At 36.0% G+C, this 23,068-nt stretch overlaps 5 protein-coding genes across 5 annotated transcripts; 3 read left to right on the plus strand and 2 right to left on the minus strand.

Moving 5' to 3' along the window:
* Positions 1-193: 193 nt before the first annotated feature.
* On the minus strand, positions 194-2,291 carry DSM5745_08721 (putative Zn(II)2Cys6 transcription factor; the record flags this gene model as incomplete). The annotated part of the gene is made up of 6 exons (XM_026750737.1): positions 194-632; positions 680-1,021; positions 1,100-1,270; positions 1,320-1,468; positions 1,522-2,106; positions 2,169-2,291. 6 exons carry the CDS (start codon positions 2,289-2,291, stop codon positions 194-196), a joined length of 1,809 nt encoding a protein of 602 aa, XP_026600750.1.
* A 712-nt stretch (positions 2,292-3,003) lies between these two features.
* On the minus strand, positions 3,004-4,761 carry DSM5745_08722 (NCS2 family permease; the record flags this gene model as incomplete). The annotated part of the gene is made up of 4 exons (XM_026750738.1): positions 3,004-3,633; positions 3,684-3,788; positions 3,837-4,650; positions 4,724-4,761. 4 exons carry the CDS (start codon positions 4,759-4,761, stop codon positions 3,004-3,006), a joined length of 1,587 nt encoding a protein of 528 aa, XP_026600751.1.
* Positions 4,762-7,518: 2,757 nt separating this feature from the next.
* Positions 7,519-9,714, plus strand: DSM5745_08723 (fungal specific transcription factor domain-containing protein; the record flags this gene model as incomplete). The annotated part of the gene is made up of 6 exons (XM_026750739.1): positions 7,519-7,568; positions 7,644-7,727; positions 7,799-7,875; positions 7,932-8,569; positions 8,645-9,408; positions 9,471-9,714. The coding sequence occupies 6 exons, from the start codon at positions 7,519-7,521 to the stop codon at positions 9,712-9,714; spliced, it is 1,857 nt and encodes a 618-aa protein (XP_026600752.1).
* Positions 9,715-9,895: 181 nt separating this feature from the next.
* On the plus strand, positions 9,896-10,330 carry DSM5745_08724 (uncharacterized protein; the record flags this gene model as incomplete). The annotated part of the gene is made up of 1 exon (XM_026750740.1): positions 9,896-10,330. The coding sequence occupies one exon, from the start codon at positions 9,896-9,898 to the stop codon at positions 10,328-10,330; it is 435 nt and encodes a 144-aa protein (XP_026600753.1).
* Positions 10,331-10,910: 580 nt separating this feature from the next.
* On the plus strand, positions 10,911-12,081 carry DSM5745_08725 (uncharacterized protein; the record flags this gene model as incomplete). The annotated part of the gene is made up of 3 exons (XM_026750741.1): positions 10,911-11,059; positions 11,125-11,451; positions 11,526-12,081. The coding sequence occupies 3 exons, from the start codon at positions 10,911-10,913 to the stop codon at positions 12,079-12,081; spliced, it is 1,032 nt and encodes a 343-aa protein (XP_026600754.1).
* Positions 12,082-23,068: the final 10,987 nt, after the last annotated feature.

Consider the following 23,068-nt stretch of genomic DNA (forward strand, 5'->3'; position numbering starts at 1 on the left):
ATTCATGACTGTATAATTGGAACGAGTAACGAAGCTATACAATAAACCATATATTCCAAGGCTATATTCATGTGCCCAGCCTGGTCGCCAAATCAAACCAAACTCCTTGATGCGACTGAAATCAAACAAATGCATGGGTATCATCATAAGAACGTGTCCTCCAAAGACTCGAAGATTGCCGAGTACTTTTATCTCAAAATTGCTCCAGATCCAAGAAGAATGGTCCTGTTTCGGCAGGAAGGGTAATCTTTCGCTGTTGCGCAGTGCTCTGTAAGTTGCGCAAATATCCTTTGGTGCAGGGCCATCGCCGCGAGAACGCGCCAGCTGCTACCACGAGCGAGATAAACGCATCGCGGTTAACGGGGTAGTCTAGGCCCTCGACTAGGCTGAAGAGGGCCGCCATGATGTAAGGCACATTGATGCCTGTCATGCGGTCGGAACCCCAATTAGAGCGATGTACAAGAGTTAGTTGGGCTATTTTGCGCGCAGACGAGAGACACCCGCTCAAGGCATGAGCGGGAGACCTTATGGCTTCGCGGATGCTGGGGCTCAAGGTCGATGGATTCGGCATGTAAACGGGCTGACCTCGAAACAACCCATAGACCGCCGTCATGATGGTGTGATAGTGCATACTAGCGTTGTCAGCTGTCAGTTCTGCATTCAATTTCAAAGAACTCACTGGAGGGAGAGAACATGCGGAATATTGACATTGCTCTCTTGCAGACAACCCGGTAGTTGGTCAGGCCATTTGCTCAAGAACTGAAGTGTGTTGAGTTTCTCATTATCGAACTCTAAGTTAAACCTGGGAGGCATGGGCGAGAAAAGAGCCGGTCCGAGTTTATACGCAACCCGATTCAAATCACATAGGGCATTGAACAGGCATAACGTATGTGCGTCAACGTTCTTTGACTGGATTGGATGCGAATACGATATTTGATTTTCGCATTGGTGTCTTACCGACGCGGGCGGATGACAGGGTGGCGCGACCTCAGGTGCTTTTTTGACTAATAAACCATGAACGCTGTGCAAGAAGTCAGATAATAGGCCGTGAAAAACACAATGGCAATAGAGCGGTCGTGAAAACCGACGAAAGACGTACATTGCGAGATTGAATATTCCCCAGTTAGTGTGGTTAAGAGTTTTGGCCATACAAGCGGAATCGGGATCGGACGGAGACAGGATGTTGGATGGTGCTAATAGCTCTCGAAGGGAATACAATAGTTGTCCACCGATGATCCAAGCTTGTCGGTCACGGCCAGTTATTGACGCACTGCTACTATTAGCCAGCGTTTCTGTATCGCAATGGAAGCCTTTCCTACCACATCCACAGCACTTCTAATCCCTGTAATGTAGGCAAGCTGATGCGACCCTCCTCCTTCTCGAATAACCGTTTTGCTTCTGCGTAAAAGTTTGTTCGCAGCGAAAACAAGTTATCCGGAAGCCCATACGCAGAGTAGCTCGAGTACGCCTAGTAAGTCAGTGGGTGCGGTTATCAGGCAGGTAAGGGTTAGGCCCACGTACGCATGCGTCTGAGAGTATTATGTTCACTAAGAAAGGCGAGCAGTAAGACGCTGAAAGCGAACCAGATTGCATGTCCCGGATGAACAGATCGCGATCAATAAAATTGACGATCGGATGGGCCCATGTAAACCATAAAGATATTAATCGGGAAACGAGGTCGTCGTCATCTACGATAGATGTCCAGGGCCGCGCGGGCACGGAGAATCGTGGAACGTCAGAAGGCTTTCGAACATCAAGTATTCGGCGGTTGGACAGCATTTCAGCCAAATTCCGGTGTCCGTTATCTCCGTACATCTCCAGTAGCTCGGGTATCTGTGTAATATTCGACCGTGGCAGCTCATGATCGATGTAGAAGCGAATCTCGGCTGGGGAGGCATGGTTCCGGATGAGGTTCAGGAGAGGAATCGTGCTGCGTTGGCTCCTCTCGCGGAAAAACTCGAGTAGGCGAACAAGTAGATCTTCCTTGTCCCCCAACTCATCGATCTTGCGCTTCAGGACTCCGCGGCGGCGTTTATCGGCGCTTTCATCAAGGGTACATTCGACGCGGCTCTTCAAGCAGTTGGTGCAGGGAGGTGCTCCGGTACACTGTTAGCGACAGAAGCTATTAGCGCGGAAACAAAATCTGGCAAGGTGCAACACATAGATACCTTGAGTTTACGAGCCTTGCACGCCGTACATGCTGTGCCGACGTTCTTCCTCCGTCTCTGGGCGTCCTGAGGAGTAGCGTCAGAGGCCACGGGGACCAACGGACGGGACTTCGACGTGGGCATTCTGCTTCACTCCATGCTTGGGGGCGCTGCGAAAAAGTAGAAATAAAAAATAAAACGTGAGATGAAAGCGAAAGCGAGGGGCCCGAGGGCCCGGCCTGACCGTCCCAGGGAATTGGTGCCAGCTCGAGTCAGAGTCGCGATGGCGAGCTCTGAATGGGCGATCGATCACGCCGCAGTATTTGACCAATCGTCAGGAAACTCCTCGCTGACGTGCGACCTGCTATTGGGGATACAAGTTCGTATAGGAAGCCGACGGCGGACTGGGGTGCTTTCCCTTTGTTTCAGAGTTGCGATAAGACAGATAGGAAGCTGGAGAAGAACCTGGAGGTTCGATCTGCTGTTCTGGTGCCTGAGGCTGCGGGGCGGTGATTGCTCCCGACCGAGGTTCGGAAGTCATTTCCATTTCCATTTCCCTCCACCTTCATCGCTCCGAAGCCCATTCATCGTCCACTTCCCAGGAGTTGAATTATAAACTCTGTATCTCGATCTATTGCTGCTTTTACCTACCTAGTCCGTTCCATTCTGGTGTTATTGAAGGATTGCGATTAATGTCTCACATTCTATCTGCTTTGACAATAGACGCGCCAGGGGCGCTGGTAAAGTAGGCATTTATACAGCTGATCAGAAATCATCGCATACTAATACAGATTACGGTCGAGTCACTGCTCCCCCAAATAAACGACACACAAGTCTATACATCTGTTGAAAATGGTTACTTCTCCGCGGCGCGTTCCTTCGAGGCTGGGAGCTTCTCAGCCACGCGGTCTTGCGACGAAACCGATCCGTGAGGCATCACGCCGAAGTTAAGATCGTTGGCTTCATCCTCCGCCCGCCAGAAATCCTTCTTTCCGTGGACAGCACGCACCAGCCACGGGGGGAAGAAACCTCCGGGGATCTTCCAGGTCCACGCCTCGTGTTCGTCCTCTCGGTTTGGTGGCGAGATTCGGCCTCCTGTCAGTTTGGCAATAAGCCATACTCCTCCATTGATGAGGATGTAGCTCAGAATACCAGCAATTAAACCGTCCGCAATACTGTACGTGAAGGGCATGATCGCGATTGTCAAGAACGCAGGAACCGCGTCTCCCAAATACCGCCAGTTGATTTCGAGGGTCGCGTGCATCATCATCGAGCCGACAATGACAAGTGTGCTGCCGGTGGCCCATGGCGGAATGGAGGCAAAGATAGGGGCAAAGAAGACGGCAATGAAGAAGCAAATACCCGTCATGCAGGACGTCAGGCCAGTCTTGCCACCCTCGGAAATACCAGCACCGCTCTCCACAAATGCTGTCACAGGTGGGGAACCAAACAGCGAGCCGATGGAGATGCAAATCGCATCAACCATCTACATTACCAGTCAGCAACGTCTCAAAAAAAGCAAATGAGCGAACATACATAAGCCATTGCACTGCCTTCGAAATCCTGGGTACGTTCATCCATCGCACCAGCAAACTTGGCCATGGAATACAATGTACCTGTGGCGTCAAGAATGTCGACATACTTCATAAATTAGCTGCAGCTCTTCAACAATCGAACCTCAGGGCATACCAGGAAGGTGATCAATGCGAGACCAAACTGGCCACCATGGCCTGAAATGTTCCAATCTTGAGCCACCAAGGTGTGCTTAATCGGATGGAAAGTGACGACTTTCTTGAAGAAATCAAAAGAGCTGTCGCCGGTCACAGTGTGGGGGAAATAGGTGACTGGTGTCGGACGCGGCCACGAGATGATGGAGACCAAAAGAATACCGGCAATCACCGCACCCTTGACACGATACATCATCAAGAAGACTGTAAAGACACCGCCGCAGAAAATACCAATCCACATTGTCGGGTTGCGCATCTTTTCAGACGAAGGGCACAACCCATCGTCGCCGAACTGATCCGATGAACAGCCCGCCAATTGAATAGGGCTGTCGGTGCCTCCCTGGACAACTCCAAGACCAGCACTGTAACTAAGTCCAATCAAGGTCAGGTACAATCCGATACCCGCGCCTGTCGCTAGCTTTATAGAAGCGGGGATAGCACGAGCAAGCCACTGTCGGATACCCAGTAACGTCAACCCGAGGAAAATCCAGCCCTCAACGAACACCGCAGTCACTGCAAGACTGTACGGTATCAATCCAGTGCCATTATGACCAACGACGGTGTAAGCAAAGTATGCGTTGAGACCCATTCCTGGGGCAAGGGCAACGGGCAGGTTCGCAAGGAGACCGAGGAAGAAACTCGCAATCGCGGCGATAGCAGCCGTTGCGGTCACGATGTCGCGATTGACCTCCTGCTTGCAGAGGAGATACTCGGTGTTGTTTTCGCAGGCCGTTGCAAGGTCTTCGGCCGGACAGACGCATGTTCCTCCAGTGTCACTAATTGGACGTCCTGTCAGCATTTCCCGGCCCTGCGATTGCGCACTCCCTCGTCCTCAATGCTGGCACATACCTCGTAATATTTGCGTTGACGGAGATGATGTATGCCATGGCGAAGAAGGTGGCAAGGCCAGCACGCACTTCGGTAAAGAAGTAAGAGCCTTTCCGCTCGCGGGGCTGATAGCGCGAAATTAGTGAGTAGGAGTCATCCTCGAGCTCGAGATGGGCAAGCAGTCCCAAGCAGGACAGCCCTCAAGGAACGCTCAAAGACGTACATGACCCGAACCCTCCAGGCGAAACCATCGACCGACCGGGCTACGAGCCACAGCCGTGTTGGTACGGCCAATCCACTCAGCGTACCCCATATTATCTAGGAGGGGAAGTAGAAATCACAAGAAACAACGCGGGGTTGTTGGGATCGCGGGACTGCGTCAAGATGAGGAGTCAACCTGCACGAGAGACATTCCAGAAGCTCACACGACCGGCGCGCTGGGATTTTATTTCTCCCAGTGATTATTGGGGGCAAAAAAATCGTTATCATGCCCAGACCCTAGATCGGTGGGACCGCGTGCGATAGGCTCTCGGGGACGCCATGGTCGAAGCACTCCATGGAACGCTCGCTGGGCCCGCGAGTCAGATGTCAGTTCTAAATCTACGCGAAGCCCAGGCGGATCTCCCCGAAAACGGACTATCAGCCGCTCCTTATCAGCGACAAATTGTTTTACGGGACGCAAATTGCTGACAGCTTTAGCGCTTTTTCCAAGTCGTCATGGGATGATAGGAGCTTCGATTGCGTGCTGTACGGAACTGCAACGAAGAGGTAAGCTTTCTTCAATAATATCTGCCGGCCGATGTGTCACCGTCGGCTTTTTCGCCGAAAACGTCGCCCGGCCGCTGCTAATCATTCTTGTCAAGGGCGCCGACCATAGGCCACCAGCTTGCTTATCGCTATGCAAACAACCACAATATAACAAACTCGAGATAGAAGATGAAGGACTCTCAAAACTCCGATATCAGCACGTGGCTGGCGGCGGAGACCGACGCTGCACGTTGTAGCCTTATCAGCCTCTGTTGCATCCTGGCCGGCCAGATCAAGTGCTAGCGTGGACTCATCTTCAGATCTGGAGCAATCAGATCTCTTGAGCAGTTCAGGAGCTTGCAATCCCAAGATCGCCAACCCTTCAAATACCCCAGACACTGTGGGGGTCAACCAATGGTTTGCTCGTACGAACCCTGCAACCGTACCTGGCGCATCTGTCAGCCAAGATATACTCCGGAGTAACACGAAGCCACCGTGACACGAAGCCACCAGATTCCTATCAAGTATCAACCGCTCTCGGAGAGATACGTCTGGCAAAGTATTTGCAGTTACCGGAAGGCACCATTTCCTGATGCCGAATTCCACCCGCAGCTCGCAACCGGTCTTCTGGCGCAAATGACTGGCTCATCAAGATACACCATTCAGTAGGATCTCTCCGATGATCGACGGAATGAGCCGTAGACTCGCATCCTCAGAATAAGGCCATGGGAACTGCTGCATGACGGGATCGGCCGCCCTCAGCATGAACCTCAACTTCAGAACGATTGGGATCTATTGCTAATGAACGTCTACGCGGGGCAGCATGCCAAATCTCTCTGTACTGTTTCTGAGTATGGCAAGGGTTTTGGACTCATATTTCTTTCATCGGCGTAAGGTATGCCGTGTTGGCCGCGGCCAATCTCGGGGAACAGCTCGTGACAATAACCCTAACACAGGATAGTTCACATGTCTCTGTACCATCGGGAGACACATCGTAACTCTGTGTACGGTATGGAGTTTACGACTCGGCTAACAGTCACACCGCCGCTTTGCGCAATTGCGACGTCCTCTTTATCCTGTCTGAAAGCTCCACTGGAGAGCAAACTCCTCGCGGAAAAGTCTTTAGAGAGCCTACCTATCTTCAGCGTCTGCAAATTGTTCGTCATGGTATCCATCGTGAAGACCGTCTAACCCAAATCTCCCCGATAGACAAAAGTGGCATGCCGCATAGAAGCCCAATAGAAAGACGGCACCATCTGTCAGGTGAGTTGTGAGTTCGTTATAGATATGACTCAGGCCCTTGGGCCGTGATTGACTAGGACTAAACCTGGGAAAGGCCATGCCACTATGAATATAAAGTGCAGCTCAGGCGGAATGTTTCCTCGATACTCGCTCTCCTCAATGGGTGAGTCCGTACGGAGTAATGGCCGCTCGATTCCGAGGCGGGGACTGTGATGAGCTTGGGCAATTCCGACAATATTTAGAACTACCTTCCAGGGATTACCCAGCTGTTTCCAGCTTATAGCTTGTTCTTTTAGACAGTGGTCATTTCGTTTAGACGAGAAAACTATTTGAAGATATGTCACTACTGACTTGTACTACTCCGTACAGGTCAAGACATTTTGCGGGGAACGCGATAAAAATATATTTCAGGTCTTTCCCCGCATTTCACTCAGATGTAACTAGGCCGACCGAATGTACCCCACCTACAAGCCTAAATAGTATCTGATGAATTGATACTGTTCAGGTCTTGCAAGCCGACGCAGGAGCTCGACTTCGGAAGAAATTCTTCGATGTCGAATATGACTTCACATTGTCCACGGTGCTGCGGAGTGAGAGCCAGCAGCGACAGCCGAGGTCCCGGGAGGGAAGCCGGAGGCGATTAGGTAAGTAAGCGGGCTGTCCGCGATTCGAGTTTCTGGAGAAGGAGATTCAAGCTTCGCTTCCTCCAACGGGCGCAGCGCTTAGCCTTGGAACCGTCTTGAATACGATCATGGCTTCGGGATTGACTCATACTTTCCTCTGCGTCGAATGACGTGAAGCCCTTGTCAGCTTATTGCCGAAGCACAATGCAAGCCGTCGCATCTGGCCGCGAACCGGCCTCGCGAAGGTCCACTGCGTGTGACGCGTGTTTCCAGCGCAAGGTACAGCCGAGTCACAAACCGATTGATGGCCCCTGCTGACCGCGGGCTAGATCAAATGTGACAGCGCCCGGCCGCGGTGTAATTGGTGCTATCATCGTAAGACGGACTGCACATATAGTCGCCATCGCTCTGACGTGAGTCTTCGTAAGAAGAGGTACGCGTGGATCCCGGAAGCATTGACCTCACATTGCTTATTCTACTCTAGCACTGCTGGCCCTAAGCGAAATCTTATCGATCGTATACGCCACATCGACCAGCTTCGCGCGGAGTCAGGTCTGACGGGTAAGCTCTTTTCCCCACAGCCAGCGGTACATAACATGCTCACCGTATACTCGCAGACGGCCCACTCATTGCGGAGGAGACGCAGTCGGCGCGTCAATCCGCCGAACCAGGGCTTCTGCCTGGACCAATACAGCTGCTGCCATCTCCTCGGATTATCCACTTCGCAGGATGGAAGATTGGCGACATACTGCCTGGACGGGGAGCAATACCCACGTTGCTGCCCGAGGGTATTCAATGGATCAAATCGAGAACGGGAACAATTGTCCCATTCCCCAATGTTCAACATGTTCCGTGGGAGAAGGCAAAGATATCCCCAAGCCTATTGCATGGGGAGGGTCGAACCTCGACTAGACCGCTCGAGCTCCCATCGAAGACCGTGCTGAATCGCTACTTGGATGCGTATTGGGCGTCTTCAGTACACTCGCTATTCCCAGTGATTGAGTCTTCACTTTTCGGGCAAACGGTCAACTCTGCCTATTCAACTGGGGACAGTGGCGCACAGGACAGCTCAAGGGCATGTATATTTGCACTTCTTGCTCTTACCTGTGGCGTGGATTATCCCAGAGCTCGCTGCACTGCTCCTATACCACCAATTATCCCAAGAGATAGCTTTATCTTCGAAGCCCAGAGGCTCTTGCCTTCCGTCATATCCGAGGGTTCGAATCTGGATGCGTTGCAGGCCACGGTCATACTGGTATGTCAGTTGTTCTTGTCCCTCGCTATGTCACATACTGGTGACTTACTAAAGAGCATTTTCCTTCCTATATAGGCCATCCTGGGCATAATGACTGGCGAGTTGCAGCATGCAACTCATTATATTGCCATTGCCTCGCGTTATATAACTGCCGTGGGAGCTCATACTATGGGCGACCCTTTTCAAATGCCCCAGACCGTGTCCAGCACCTCAAGTGACATACGGCTCAAGAGGCATCTGCGTAACCTCTTCTGGATCTGTTATGTTGTGGACAAAGAAGTTTCACTACGCACAGGGCAAAGTCACTGCCTTAAAGACGAAGACTGCAACCTGCAGCTCCCGGCCGACTATATACCTGACCTTGTCCCACGAATGACCTACTCCTTGCCCTGGAGCGATGCTGATGCCCCATTATTTCCAATTGAAGTTCAGCTGTGTCTGATTAAATCCCGGATCTTTAGCGCGCTATATTCATACCAGGGGCTTCAAAGGTCCGATGCTGAAATCATCCGTCTCATTCGAGAGCTTGATGACGATCTTGAACGTTGGCGGCTTTCAATGCCGCCCGAGCTACGGCCAACCCTGACTTATGGAAAGGACGCCAATAAACATCCCAGCGCGATGACCATGTATCTTGTCATCATGCACCTGAACTACTACTTCTGCATCAATATCGTCCACCTCGCCGGCAGTCGGTGTGAGTCGTGGCGCTCCAGTTGCTCCTCGCCAGGGATGATGGATGGGTTAAGGTCGAGCCTCACTATCTCGGTTGGGGCAAGTCGCTCCCTTTTAATTTTCCTGCGAGATGCCGAGAGCTCGATAAGCACGGGAGGATTCTGGTGAGTGAACACTTCTTTCCCATATACCCGTTTTCTGGTCTTTTCTAATGACATTCGTTCAGGGCTCTGCTGTTTTATACCATGTCTGCAGTTATAACGCTGTTCTGCAATTTATTGGAAAATCCAACTGCGTTGACGGTATCTGACGACACGCGCCTTCTTGTCATGGCTGAGCACACTACAGAGCGCGTGTTTCTGCGGCAAATCTCGGAACTTGACCAGGCGGCGCATATACAAGCGATCACGAGTTTCATATCGCGTCTACGACATATCGCGCAGCAGGCCATTCAGACGGCAAGATCATAACATGGACATTATTTTAGCATTAGTCTGCGGTGGTCCAACATCCTTGGAGGCCATATTATGACTCCGCCTTTATCCCACAGCCGCTATATGTCCCGCTACTGTTCTGCACGGCCGCCTGAGGAATGCTCGCTTTCGCCGCATTGCCTTTGAACCTCCGTAATGGATTCAACTGCCCGCCATCATGGCAGAAATCGGCAACCGCGTTGCTGCCGGAGCTGATACAACATCTGTCGCCTTGAAAGCCGTCCTCGGCCCCATCCTTCATAACAGAGCAAGGTATCAGCGGCTCCGAGCCGAATTAGGCGATGGGGTTTCCAGCTCCAAGGAATCAACTTTCACATACTCTGCAGTCAAGGGTCTCCCATTCATCACAGCCTGTATAAAAGAGGGATTCCGCATGCATTCGAGCATCGTTTACCAGCTTCCCCGACAAGCACCCGCCGAAGGCATTTCCTTTGATGGGCACTTCCTCCCACCTAACGCCACGATTTCTATGAGCGCTCTAGACCGAAACCGGTGCCAGACAATATCTGGGACTGATACAGACACATGGAGACAGGAGAGGTGGTTAGGCGTTAAAGGGAGTAGTGAGGATGAGGTCAACCTTATGGAATGAAACGTTGCAAGCGTGAGTAGCAGTTGTCTTCAGACACAAAATAGTCCTTGAATTGGAGACTGACTAGAACCCAGTTCGGATACGGCTCCCATTGATTGAAACCTGGCCACGTTCGAGGTTTACGAATTAATCAGCTCGCTGTTGACGCGATTTGATGTTGAACTTGCCAACCCCGAGCAGGGATGGAAGATCCGGTCCCCTTGGTTCGCGGAATTTGACGATATGTTCATTGGATTGAGGAAGAGAAGGGATGCAAGGGGTGGACTGTAGGGCTTATACTCTTCCTTTTGATAGTGCTGATTTGTGCGAGGCTGCCGATGAAGGACCATATCCATAATAGCCACGTGCTATCTAAGCTAAGAAAGTCTCCAGAAAGTCAAGATCTACACCGTGCCAAGGCAGCCAAGACCAACACACATGAAGCAATTCGTCTACTATCGCGAACTAAAACGCTGAGCCTCGTATTCCCCCACACCTTGGGTATGCGTCGTACATATAAAGCAATCGCATCCCCACGTTTTCCGCCCGTTCATTAAACCATTCTCGACGCTCAGCTCTCCGGAGTAAATTCATAGCCAAGATGCACAGACCCATAGCGTTCTCGTATCTCGCCCTCCTCCTTGCGGCCCCAGTCTTCAGCAGCGACGACGTCAACTACGACCCAGACACAAACTATCGGCCGGAAAACGTCACGGGCCTGGATTACTATTACTATCCCTGGGTTGGCTCGTACGTCCCATTCCCTGCTATCTACCGCACCTGAACCAGCTGGCAGTGCTAACCTTCCTTGACAGGTACTACAACGGCACCGCAACATTCACAATCAGCTCGCTCAGCGTCCGCTCCCGCTCCCGCTCAAGCTCAAGCTCAAGCTCAGACGACGACGAAGACTCAGACCTCTGCCCCCAACTCCAAAACTACACATACACCCTCTCGTACCCGGCGCTCCTCGGCATAACAGAGACCGAGCCCGACGACGAACGCCCCGAGAACACGAACCCCGTCAACGTGATCCTCTCAACCTCATACAGTAATTTCACGCGCTACTTCAACGACTTCATGGATAGCAGCAACATGCAGATCCGCGATATGCCGTGGGTTTTTGAGAGTGTGGATGTTAGGTGCGCGCATAACCTTCACCCCCTCCTTACTTTACATGTATGTATAGACAGTGCTAAGTGTAGTTTGTGAACAGCCGCCGAACCTTCGGCTACGAATCCACAGACCCAAACTTCAACCTATCCATCTCCGACAACTCAGGGTCCGACACGCCCTACCGCCTAAGCGGCTCCTCCTCAGACGAAAGCAACCCGCTCCCAACGCTGCAAACAAACATGAGCTCCTGCAGCAGGCTCGAAGACTGGTGGGGCGTGAGCTTTTCGTCAGAACTGACGTTCCCAGCGCTCCAGGTGACGTTTGACGCGCGCTCTGCGAATTTCGCGCTTGTCTCGGGTGCTGTTATGAATACGTTGCGGAGAGAGGATGACGATGAGGAGGAGACGCCGCAGCTCGCTGGGCGGATCTCGGTGGAGTTCTTGGGCAGCATTGATGAGGCGCGCTCGGATGTGCTGGATTCGCCTGGGGGTGAGGGCGAGCCGAGGTGGATTCGGTCTGTTGGGTTTGGGAATTATTCGGCGAATTTGGATTATGGGAGCGAGAATGCGGGTTCAGCTGTTGCTGTGGGTGGGATTGGGGGGGTGTTGGGTTGGGCTGTTGGTTTGATGGGTGTTGTTGGATGCGTGCTTTGGTGAGCATGTCCATTGCTAGAGATGGATGATATTGAGTTATGATTAGTTATGTATGACAAGCCTCTTGCGACAGCGCGCTAGCGCTGTTGGAAAGGGGCTTGCTTAAGTTAAATGTAACTAAAATTTACTACATGCTATGCTTATTTTAAGGCCTAATTTTTAAGCTATTTAATTTTTATAATTAGGTTTTTATTAAGTTACTTAATATACTAGGGGCTTAAAGGAAACTATTATAAGTATATTAAAAATTAAAATATAAAATAAAAATAATAAATTTTTAAAGCCGCACGCACACTATATTAAATATTATTAAAAAAGTTTATATAAATTAACTATTAATATTAAAACACCTATATTAAATTAATTTTACTATTATATTAATTTTACTATTAGTAGTAAAATAACCTACTAAATACTAAAAATACTAATTAAGTAAACTATATTTTAATTAAACTAATAATAACTAGCATAAAAAAGTTATTAATAATACCTATAGCTAAGTTATTAGTAATACCTATAGCTAAGCTATTAATAATACTTATAGTTAATTATATAGTATTATTATAGTTAAAGGTAAATACTACCTTATTAATTATTACTTTTAAGTTTTTTTATTTTTTTTACTACCTTAAGCCCTACCTATATCCTTGCTAGTTAATTTTATAAAAGCTTTTATAAGCTATTTATTAGTATTAAACTTAAAAAAATTAAAAAAACTTAAAGATATAAATTTATTTAAAAATAATTTATTAAATTTTTTTTTAAGCTTTTTAATTTTAACACCGCGAAGCTAAAGGCTTAAAAAAGCAAGGTTTTAAAAAAGGATTTTTAAAAAGGTTTTAAGAGCGCAGTACTTAAAAAAAACTTTTTTTTTTTTATTTAGCCCTTAAATATAAAAGGGTTAAAAATAATAGGGGACTAGGTAGTACTACCTTTATTTATAAAAACTAATATTAGTATTAGCTTAAAAGTATTATAATTAATATTTTTTATATTTATAATACTTTTAATATTATTTTTACTTATAGGTATTTTTTTATACCCGGGCTTATAGCTAAAAAAATTAATAAAAATTACTAGGGTAGCCTTCCCCAGCCTGCAGTAGTACTTAATTAAATAATTTAGGATTAAAAAGCTAGTAATAATAAAAATAATATTATAAAAAATAAATAATTAAGCTATTATTTTAATAAAAAAGTAAAAAATATAATTTACTTAATAAAAATTATATAACATGCCTAAAACCTAGGCCATGGTATTAGGGGTTATAAAAAATAAATTATATAAATAATTAAACCTAGTTATATTATATATAACTTAAAAGGTAATATAGTTAATAATTAAAAAGCTATAATTATAAATTATAATTTTTATAAATAAAATATAGTTTTTTTTTAGTTAGCTGTCTCCTTAACATAAGTATTAATAAAAAAAATAAAAGGGAATACTATTAGCAGGATAAAATTATTATATAAGTTATTAATAAGGGAACTGCTTATCCTAAAAAAAAGCTAAATAATAGTATTATTTAAAATATATATTATATAATTATAAAATATAAAAAACTTATAATATTAAGGTATTAGCCCGGATGATTAAAAAAAAATAATTACTATTAATATTATTAATTATAAAAAGCTACTTTTAGTAAATAGCTATAGTATTATTTTTAAAAAATAATTTAAACTAGTTATAATAGGTAACTATTATAAAAATTTTTAAAAAAATTAAATTTAGGAAAAGCTTAGGTTTCACGCCTTTTAATTTATAACTTAACTTTAAGTGCTTACTATTATTACTAAAAATAAAGTTAATTATAATTAAGTTATTAATAAAGGCATGGGTATTAAAAGGCGTTTTAGGTTTGCTTATATTAAAGTATTAAAAAAAAAATAAAAAAAATAAAATTAAAAAAAATTAATAAATTTAAAAAAAAATACCCGGGAAAAAGGCAGGTATATATAAAAAAATTTATTTAAAAATTTTTTATATAAATTTACGTAGCACCTTTAAATAAACTATATTATTTATTAGCTATGCCTTTATATTACCCTTAACTAATAAAATAATAATATTATTAGCTAAGGTTAACTAAAAAAGTACTATATAAAGTTAACCATGGGTAAAAATTAAAAAATAAAAATTAATTTTTATATAATTTAAAAACTACCCCTGTAATTTATTAATTATTATAGTATATATAAGCTAAATTAAAAATTAAACCTAGGTAAATATAAATAAAAACTTACCTTTTATAAAAAATAGCTACAGGCGCAGGAGTAAAACTTTATTATTTTTATACTAGCTATTTTTTATAGTATTTTAGTATTTTAGGCACCTTTAGCTAATTTAGGTTATAATTAGCCAAGTTTTATTATATAAACTATTAAAAAAATTATAATTTCGCGTTAGTAATATTAAAAAGCCAGGTTTTAGGTATAAATTTTTTATTAAAAGGCTTAGGAATTAAAAATTATATAAAAATTTTAAGGTATACTTTTTATTAATAATTTCCCTGGTGCTATTATAATAGTTTAAAAAAGGTAGGTAAATAATAGTTTTAAAAATAATAAATAAAAGCTTAAAGTTAAAAATATTTATATTTATATTAAAAGGTGTTAAAATTATATAATTAATAAATATATTAATATATAGCTTATAACATACTACTTAATTTTAGTATAATATTAGCAGGGTACTAAGCTTAAATAAAAAGTATACCCTAAATATAAAAAGTGCTAGATTTAAGGTTATACATAAAAAGTTAGAAATTTATATAAAATTATATATAATAGTATTATAGTTTAATAAATATAGCCACTATATTAAAAAATAATTATTTTTATATAAATTTTAAAGGCGCATGTTTTTAATAAGGGTAATAACCTTAATACTATTCTAAATAACTATATATTAAATATATATACCTATAATTATAAATTAATTCCCACGCGGCATAACTAGCAGGATTTATTAAAAGTTACTACTTAAAATAATAAAAATATTATTAAAAAAAACATCGCGCATGGCTATATTCTTAATATTATAAATATTTTATAATATATAGTTAATAATATTAAAAACATGCTTATTTATTATTAGGGTTTTATTTTAAATAATTAAAAATATTTTTTATAAAAGTTTAGCAAGGGCACTTTTTTAATAAATATTATAAAATAAGTCCTTTTTAATTAAAACTAAAATATAAAATTATTTATAAGTAATATAGCTACTAGGTAATAACAGTGCTATAATATTAATAAAGGCTATATATAAAATAATTTAATTAAAAAAATAAAAGTACTTGGCTAAGACCTTATATAAATAGGTCTTACCTACTAAAGGTTAATATATATATTAATAAAATATAAATTAATATACTAGTACTACTAGGGCTATAAAAAAAAGTATATTAAGCTTAATATAATTATAACCACCTTTTTAATTTAATTAAAAGCTATTTTTTACTTATTATTAAAATTTATATACTTTATTTTAAAGTCCTAACACATGTTATTAATATTATAGGCAGTTTTTTACTAAATCTTATAATTATTAAACTTTTTAAGGTTTTTTTAAGGTAGGATAGGCTTTAATAACCTAAAATTACCTAGGATTTTTTTATAAGTAGCTAACGCGCGGCTAATATATTATAAGCTAAAGTTTAGGTTTAAATTATTTTTTAAAGGGTTATAAAAAACTTTATTAAAATTATAGGCCTAATGCTAAATTAACTAAGGTAGGTTATTATAAATAAAATAGCTATAGCTATTTTAAATAGCCCTAGTATAGTTATAGGAAAATAGCACCTTTATTATTATAATAATAAATATTTTATATAATACTTTACTAATTATAAAGGTAATTACCTTTTAAAAATAATTTAGCTACTTTTAGTTTTATATTAAAATCCCCCGGGCATAGCAGGCCTTTTAAAAAAATTATATAGTTAATTATTTATAATATAAAGGTTTTTAAAACATTTGGCCCTAGTAACCATTATTAAAAAACATTAAATATAATATACCTTATTATTTAAAAATAATAAATAATAAACTTAGCTAAGTATTTCCTGGGCCTTTTTTAGCTTTTAATACTTTTTATTTTAGGTAAAATAAAAAAAAAACTTTAAGTATATATATTACCTAGCGCTAGGGTTAGCAGGGTTATAATTATAAATAAAGTACTTTAATAAGTATAATATATTATTTTATAATATATTTTTTAGCTTTACTATATTATTTACTTAATTATTAAAAATTATAAAGTATTCCCTAGGTAAATAAATAATTAAGGCTATAATTAAAGGCTTTATTTTATTAACTAGGTACTTTATTAATTTTTAGGCTGCCTTTAAAATACTTATATATTAATTATTTATATACTTTATAATTTTATTAAAGCTTATTTTTATAGTTATTTAGTTAACTCCCTTATAAAGGTATTTATATAAATAATAAATAGCCTTAATATTATTATATATTTTAATATTAATATAGGCCTAATACTTTTAGTTTAGGTAGGGGTTATATAGCACTACTTATTTATTATTAATATATATTTTTTTTTTATTAAATAATTAATTTTAATTTTATATTAATTTAGATCCCAGCGCTGGTAGCTAAAATAACTATTATTTATAACACGGGTTTTATTATAAAACTTTTTAAAAAAATACTTAAAGTATTTATTATTATTATTTATACACAGGGCCTTTAGGTTATATTTACTATAAGATATATATATTATAATAAAAATAATAATATTATATAGCCGCACACTATATTTACTATTTTTATTTAAAATTTTTACTAAAATAATCTTATTTAAAACCTTAGGTATTAAAAATTAATTTTTATTTAATAGCTAAACTAAAATATAGGTATAAAATAAACTATATTTTTATAACTTAATAATATAAACATGGGCGCAGGTTTCCCTAAAAATATTATTTTTAAAAATCTCCCTTAGCAAGACACGAAGCTTAAGCCTAAATATATAAGCTATTAAATTAAAATAATTAAAGTACCTTTAAATAATTTTATTAATATTTAATACTTTTATAAGCTTGTCCTAAATCTCTTACTAACAGGGGTTTATTATAAAAGTAATAAATAATATTAGCTTATTATACTTTGCTATAATAGTAAGAAAGTTTTAGTAATACTTTTACTTATACTAGTTATATTTAATAAAGATAATAAATAAAATAACCTACTTATTAATAGCCCTTAAATAGCCCTTTATATAAAAATTTTTTATTAATTACTTAACGCGCGAATAGCTAGACCCAAGTATTATTTTTTAGTTAAAGTAATAAAAATTAAGATTTTACTATTTAAAAATAATATAAAAATTATAAAAAAATTATTAAAACAGGCCTACCATGCGCTAAAATAGGTTAAATAAATTAAGCTAAGTATAAAAATAAAATCATGCTTATATTTAGTTAGTAAGGTTAGTATTTTATATTATAATATTAAATTATATAATAATACTTTTATAAAACTATATATTATAATAAGGGCTAACACCCCTATTTAGCTATAATAATATAAAATAAAGTAAAAAATAAAAAAAATAATTTTAGTATATTTTTATAAAATATTACTTATTTTTTTACTTAATTAAGGTTATTTTATTTTTAAAATTACAGGAAACTTTATTATGCGGTGTATTACTATTAACTAGTGTAAATTTTAAGTAAAAATAGTATTTTTAATAATTTAAATAATAGCAAGGGCTATAAAAGTCCGGGATAAAGGTAATATATTTATACTTTAAAAAAATTATATTAAATACCCTGCCACCCTTTTTATTTTTAATTAGGCAAAGCAAGGTATTAATATAAAGTTTAAATAAATTAATTAACTTTAGTAAATTAGCTACCTTTATAAAAAATTTATAAAAAAAGTTAATTTACTAAAAAAAAGTATTTAAGTTATATAATAACTACCTCACGCGGGTCCTAAGCTAGGGATTATACTAGGTATAGATTTTAAAAATAGTATTTAGTAAAATTATATAAAGGCTAGTATAAAAGGGTTAGAAACCTACTTATAAAGTTAGTAAAAAAATAAATAAATAAAAATATATATATATATTATATAATAGCTTAATTTAGTAGTATATTTATTTTTTAACTTTATATACTTATTACTAGTTTACTATTAAAAAATTTAAGCCCTTTTTACTATTTATTAATACTATTACCATAGCTAAGTTTAAGGTATTAATATATTAATAAAAGTTATTAATAATAAGTATATTATAGCTAAATAGCTTTGCAAGCTATTTATTAAATAAAAATTAGGTAAGTTATAAGTTAATATTACTATTATTATAATACTTTTTTTAAATTACCTTACTAAATTTTATATAGCTTTCCAGGTCCTAAAATAATATATAATAATTTAAATATTATATATTTATATAGCCTAGTACTAAGTTTAAAAGGTTTCTAGGGTAAAAATTAAATACTACTAAAATTAAGTTATTTTAGGTATATTACTTTTTATAGCAGTATTTACTATACTTATATAACTTAAAGTTAATAAGTAATAAGTTATAATATATAATATAGGTATAATAGGTATTTATAAAAAGTATAAATATTAAAATTAATAATTAATATAATATTAAGCTACTAGTAACTTAATTTATATATTATAAGGCATGGTATTTTAAATACCTAATATAATAAGCTTTATATAAAGGCATGCAGGTATTATAGGGACACCCTAAAACTTTAATATAAATTTAATTAAAATATTAAAAAAAAATAAACTTTAAAAGTAATATATAAAATTAAATATATAGCTAATAATTAAAAAGTAAGAAACCCTACCTAATAAACTATTATAGCTAGTAATAATATTATTATTAGCTAGGGTAGTAGCTAGGGTAACTAGCTAGGCTAGCTTAAAAAAAGTAATAAATATAAAAACTAGGGTAAGTAAATAACCTAGGCCATGGCTAAATATAATACTAGAATTAATACTTAAAATATATAAGTATAATATAACTAGGTTACCTAGGGTTAAAGCTAATATTAAAAGTAAATAATACCTAGTTTTTAAAAAAAATAATACTAGGCTATTAATAATTAAAGTACTAGGGGTAGTTACTATAGCTTTATTATAATAATTTATATACTTAATATAATAATACTAAATTAAAAAGCTTATAATATATATAGTATAAAATTAATACTTACCTAGCTACCTAGGGTAATTAGGATTATTTAAATTAATTTTATAAAAGTTATAGCATAGGCTTTATATAAAGGTATTATACTTACTTAAAATACCCTAGCTATATTAGTTATAGTAAGTAATAGGCACCTAGTAATAATAAAAATAAAAAGGTATTATTATAAAAAATTATAATTTATAAAAAATTATAATTATAACTAAAATTAAAAAAAATAATAGTTTTTAGTATAAATAAGAAAGATAAAAGCAGGTATATATAGTTTTTAAAAAAAATCCTAAAAAAATATTATAGCATGTATTAAAAAGGCTATATTATATTAAAAAATAGTACTTAAAGCTATATAAATAAGCTATATAATTAATAATTAAAAAAAATATGCTAGCCTAATTAAAATTAAACTAAAAAATAATTTACCTGGGAAAACCAAGTACTAAGATTAATAATAAGGGGTTATTATATAACTAGCTATTATTAAAATCCTAAAAGGTAGTTATATATTAATATATAATAGTTTTAATTAGGGAAATATTAAGCAAGTGCTAAACTTATTAAAATACTGAAATTTATGCCTAGTAAAATTAAATTTAACCTATAAATTTATAATATAATAATAGTAATATATATATATTTTAGCTATAATTAATAGCTACTAAAATAACTTAAGCATATTAAGCTATATAATATATAATTTTACCCCTAGCCTAGGAAACTAACCTTTTTAATAATTATAAAGCCTTTTATTTTAAAAATATACTACCTATTTTTTTACCTACTTAAATTAATATATATAGCTATTAAACCTCTTGCATTATATTCTTTTTTATTATTTATTATAGCTTATTACTACTAAGGTTAAGGAGCCACGGCCGGTCCCTTAAATATTATTAACCTTAATATAAATACTTATAGTACTATTATAAATAACCTTTAACTTAACTTATTAAATATTATTAACTATATTTATTATATTAGGTATTATTAGTATTAAGAATTTTATTTAACTAGCTAAAAATAATACTTATATAAAATTAATAACCTTGCTAGCTACTACCCCCTATAAATTAATACTAGTAATAAAATAGCTATATTATAGTAATTTATTAGGCTTTTTTTTACCCTTATTTTATTTATTAATTAAATTATCCTCCTAGCTATTATTTATAATATTTTTAATATTTTTATTTTTTATATTTACTCCTGCCGTACTACCACTATTTTATAATTATTATTTAATAGCGCTAACCCTTGCCTAAAGCATATTATTTATAGTATATTAGGCCTAGCCTAAGTTTATAACTACTTAATATTATAAAATTATTTACTAAAAATCTAAAAAAAAGGCTTAAGTATAATTTATTTAATAAAATATTTAGCTAACCACGGGGCCCTCTTAAGTTAGTATTAATTTTTTATTATATAAATTATTAAAGGGCTATTAAATAATACCTATTTTATTAAAACTTAGTTAAGTCTTTTAAAAAATAATAAAATATTATTATTAATATTAGCGTGCTATGCCAGGTATGTAAAAAGCTATTAAAAAATTATTTAAATAATATTTATATCCTATTTTAGGTAGTAAAATATATAATAAAAAAATAGGATATATATATAAGGGCTACGTGGTAAGTAAAATAAAATTTATTTAAACTTAAAAGTTAACTTAATAAGCTAATAAAGTATAAATATTATAAAAAATTATTTATGCCCTGCCTTTTTTTTTTTAAATATTTAAAGTATGTTATATATAGCTAGCATAATAATTAAATTATTATTTAATATTAAAAGTAGCTAGGGTGTAATAAATTAAAGCCTAGGTATATAATAAAAATATATATTAAAGTATATTAATTATTTATAAAATATTAAGGTATAACTACCCGCCTAAAAATTTTAGTAATTTTTAAAATAATTATTATTATATAATATTTAATAAGCTAGCTATAGCTTATAGCCTTAAGCCTATTTTTATTAATTTAATAGTTAAAGTTTAGCCTAGCCACATGTTAAAAACCCTTATTTTTATTACTAGTTAATTTAAGCCCACCTAAATATACCCAGCTGCTATTATTTCTTATAAAGTTACTAAGTATAAAGCACTAAAAAGTGCTTAAAAAATAGTTTTAGTACTATAGTAGGTTTATTTATTTTTTAATACTTTTTAATTTTAAATTTTTTATAATAAAAAGCTTAAATATTAGTAAGAATATATAATTTAAATATTTTTTATTTATTTAACTTATTAATACGCAAACACCTTAACCCTTAGTAAATAAGTTATAAAAAAAAATAAAAATAAGCTAGTTAAAAGCCTGGGTAATAAGGCTTACTAGGCCTAGTAATATATTTATAAATATTATTATTTTATTAAAAATATATTATAAATAATATAAATTAAGGGGTAGGCTAAGGCAGTACTTTTTAATAATATAGTATTAAATAAATAAATTTATTAAGATTATTATATTACCCTATTAAATTTTATATTATATTTTTACTATTTTTAAAAATTTAATATTATTATTAGGGGGCTAGCCCCCTTTATAAAGCTATAACTTTAGTGCCTAGTATATAAAAAGCCTTTAAAAAATAAAAAAACTATGGTTAGGGCAGGCGCGGTAAGGCCTTTTTAAATTTTATATAAATAAATACTTAAAAATAGTTAAAAAATTAAGTAAAATAAAGTGGCTAAGGTAAATACACTAGTAATATTAAAAGGCTTAAATAGGTATAAAAGTAGTAAATATAATTATAATTAAAAATAAAAGCTAAAATTTATATAATATATTATTTTTAAGGTTATTTATATTATAAGGCAACCTTAATATTAACTAAAAATTACCTTATATAATAAAAAATAGTAATAGTATAGTTAATTAATTTAATTTTATTTTTAATATTAATAAGGTTACTAGATTAATCCTAGTATAAGTACTTTTTTTTTAATTTTTTATTACTTAAATATAATATATATTATTTTTTATATTCCTAAGTTTGCCCTTTAGCATAGTAACTACTTACTTTTAGTATATTTTATTATAAGTTTATTTTAGTACTAATTAATACCATGCTAAGTAAAATAAAATAGCTAACTTACTTATAACCTAACTTATATTAATTTAGGGTGTAACACCTTTTATAAAAAGTAAAAAATATTTTAAAATTATACTTAATTTTTTAAACTATTATACTTAGCATATAATCTTATAAAATAAAAATATAACTTATAGGTTAAAGGCCAGAAGGCTATAAGTAAGTAAATTAAATAGGTAAATAATAATAAATAGCTAAATATAAAATATTAATATTTTAATAACTTTAATATTAGTAAACTTACTAGTATTAAGTGCTTAATAATTCCAGGGGGTATACTTATTTAGCTAGCTTTTATAATTATTATTAAAAATAGGCAGGCATATTCCCAGGTATTTAATAATTTTAATAGGATTTACCTTATATATAGTATTATTTTATATTTAAAAACTAGATTTTTAGTAAATATTATTAATAAGGTAGTTAGGTTAGCTTACTTTTATTAAAATATTATTTTAGGCTAGGTCCCCTGGTAGTAAAGGGTATGTTAAAATTTAATTTAAGGGTTTTATTTAAAACTTAAATTATTATTACTAGGGACTTATATTAAAATCTAAATTAAGGATATTAATACCCTAAGGGCCATGGGTATTTTACTAAAAAAATATACTATATTAAATAATTATTAAAGTGGGTTAAAAAAGGCAGTAATATTTCTAGCTTTTAAGTTAAAAAATTAATA

The sequence above is a fragment of the Aspergillus mulundensis genome, assembly GCF_003369625.1.
Source record: "Aspergillus mulundensis strain DSM 5745 chromosome Unknown scaffold_10, whole genome shotgun sequence".
Lineage (NCBI taxonomy): Eukaryota > Fungi > Ascomycota > Eurotiomycetes > Eurotiales > Aspergillaceae > Aspergillus > Aspergillus mulundensis.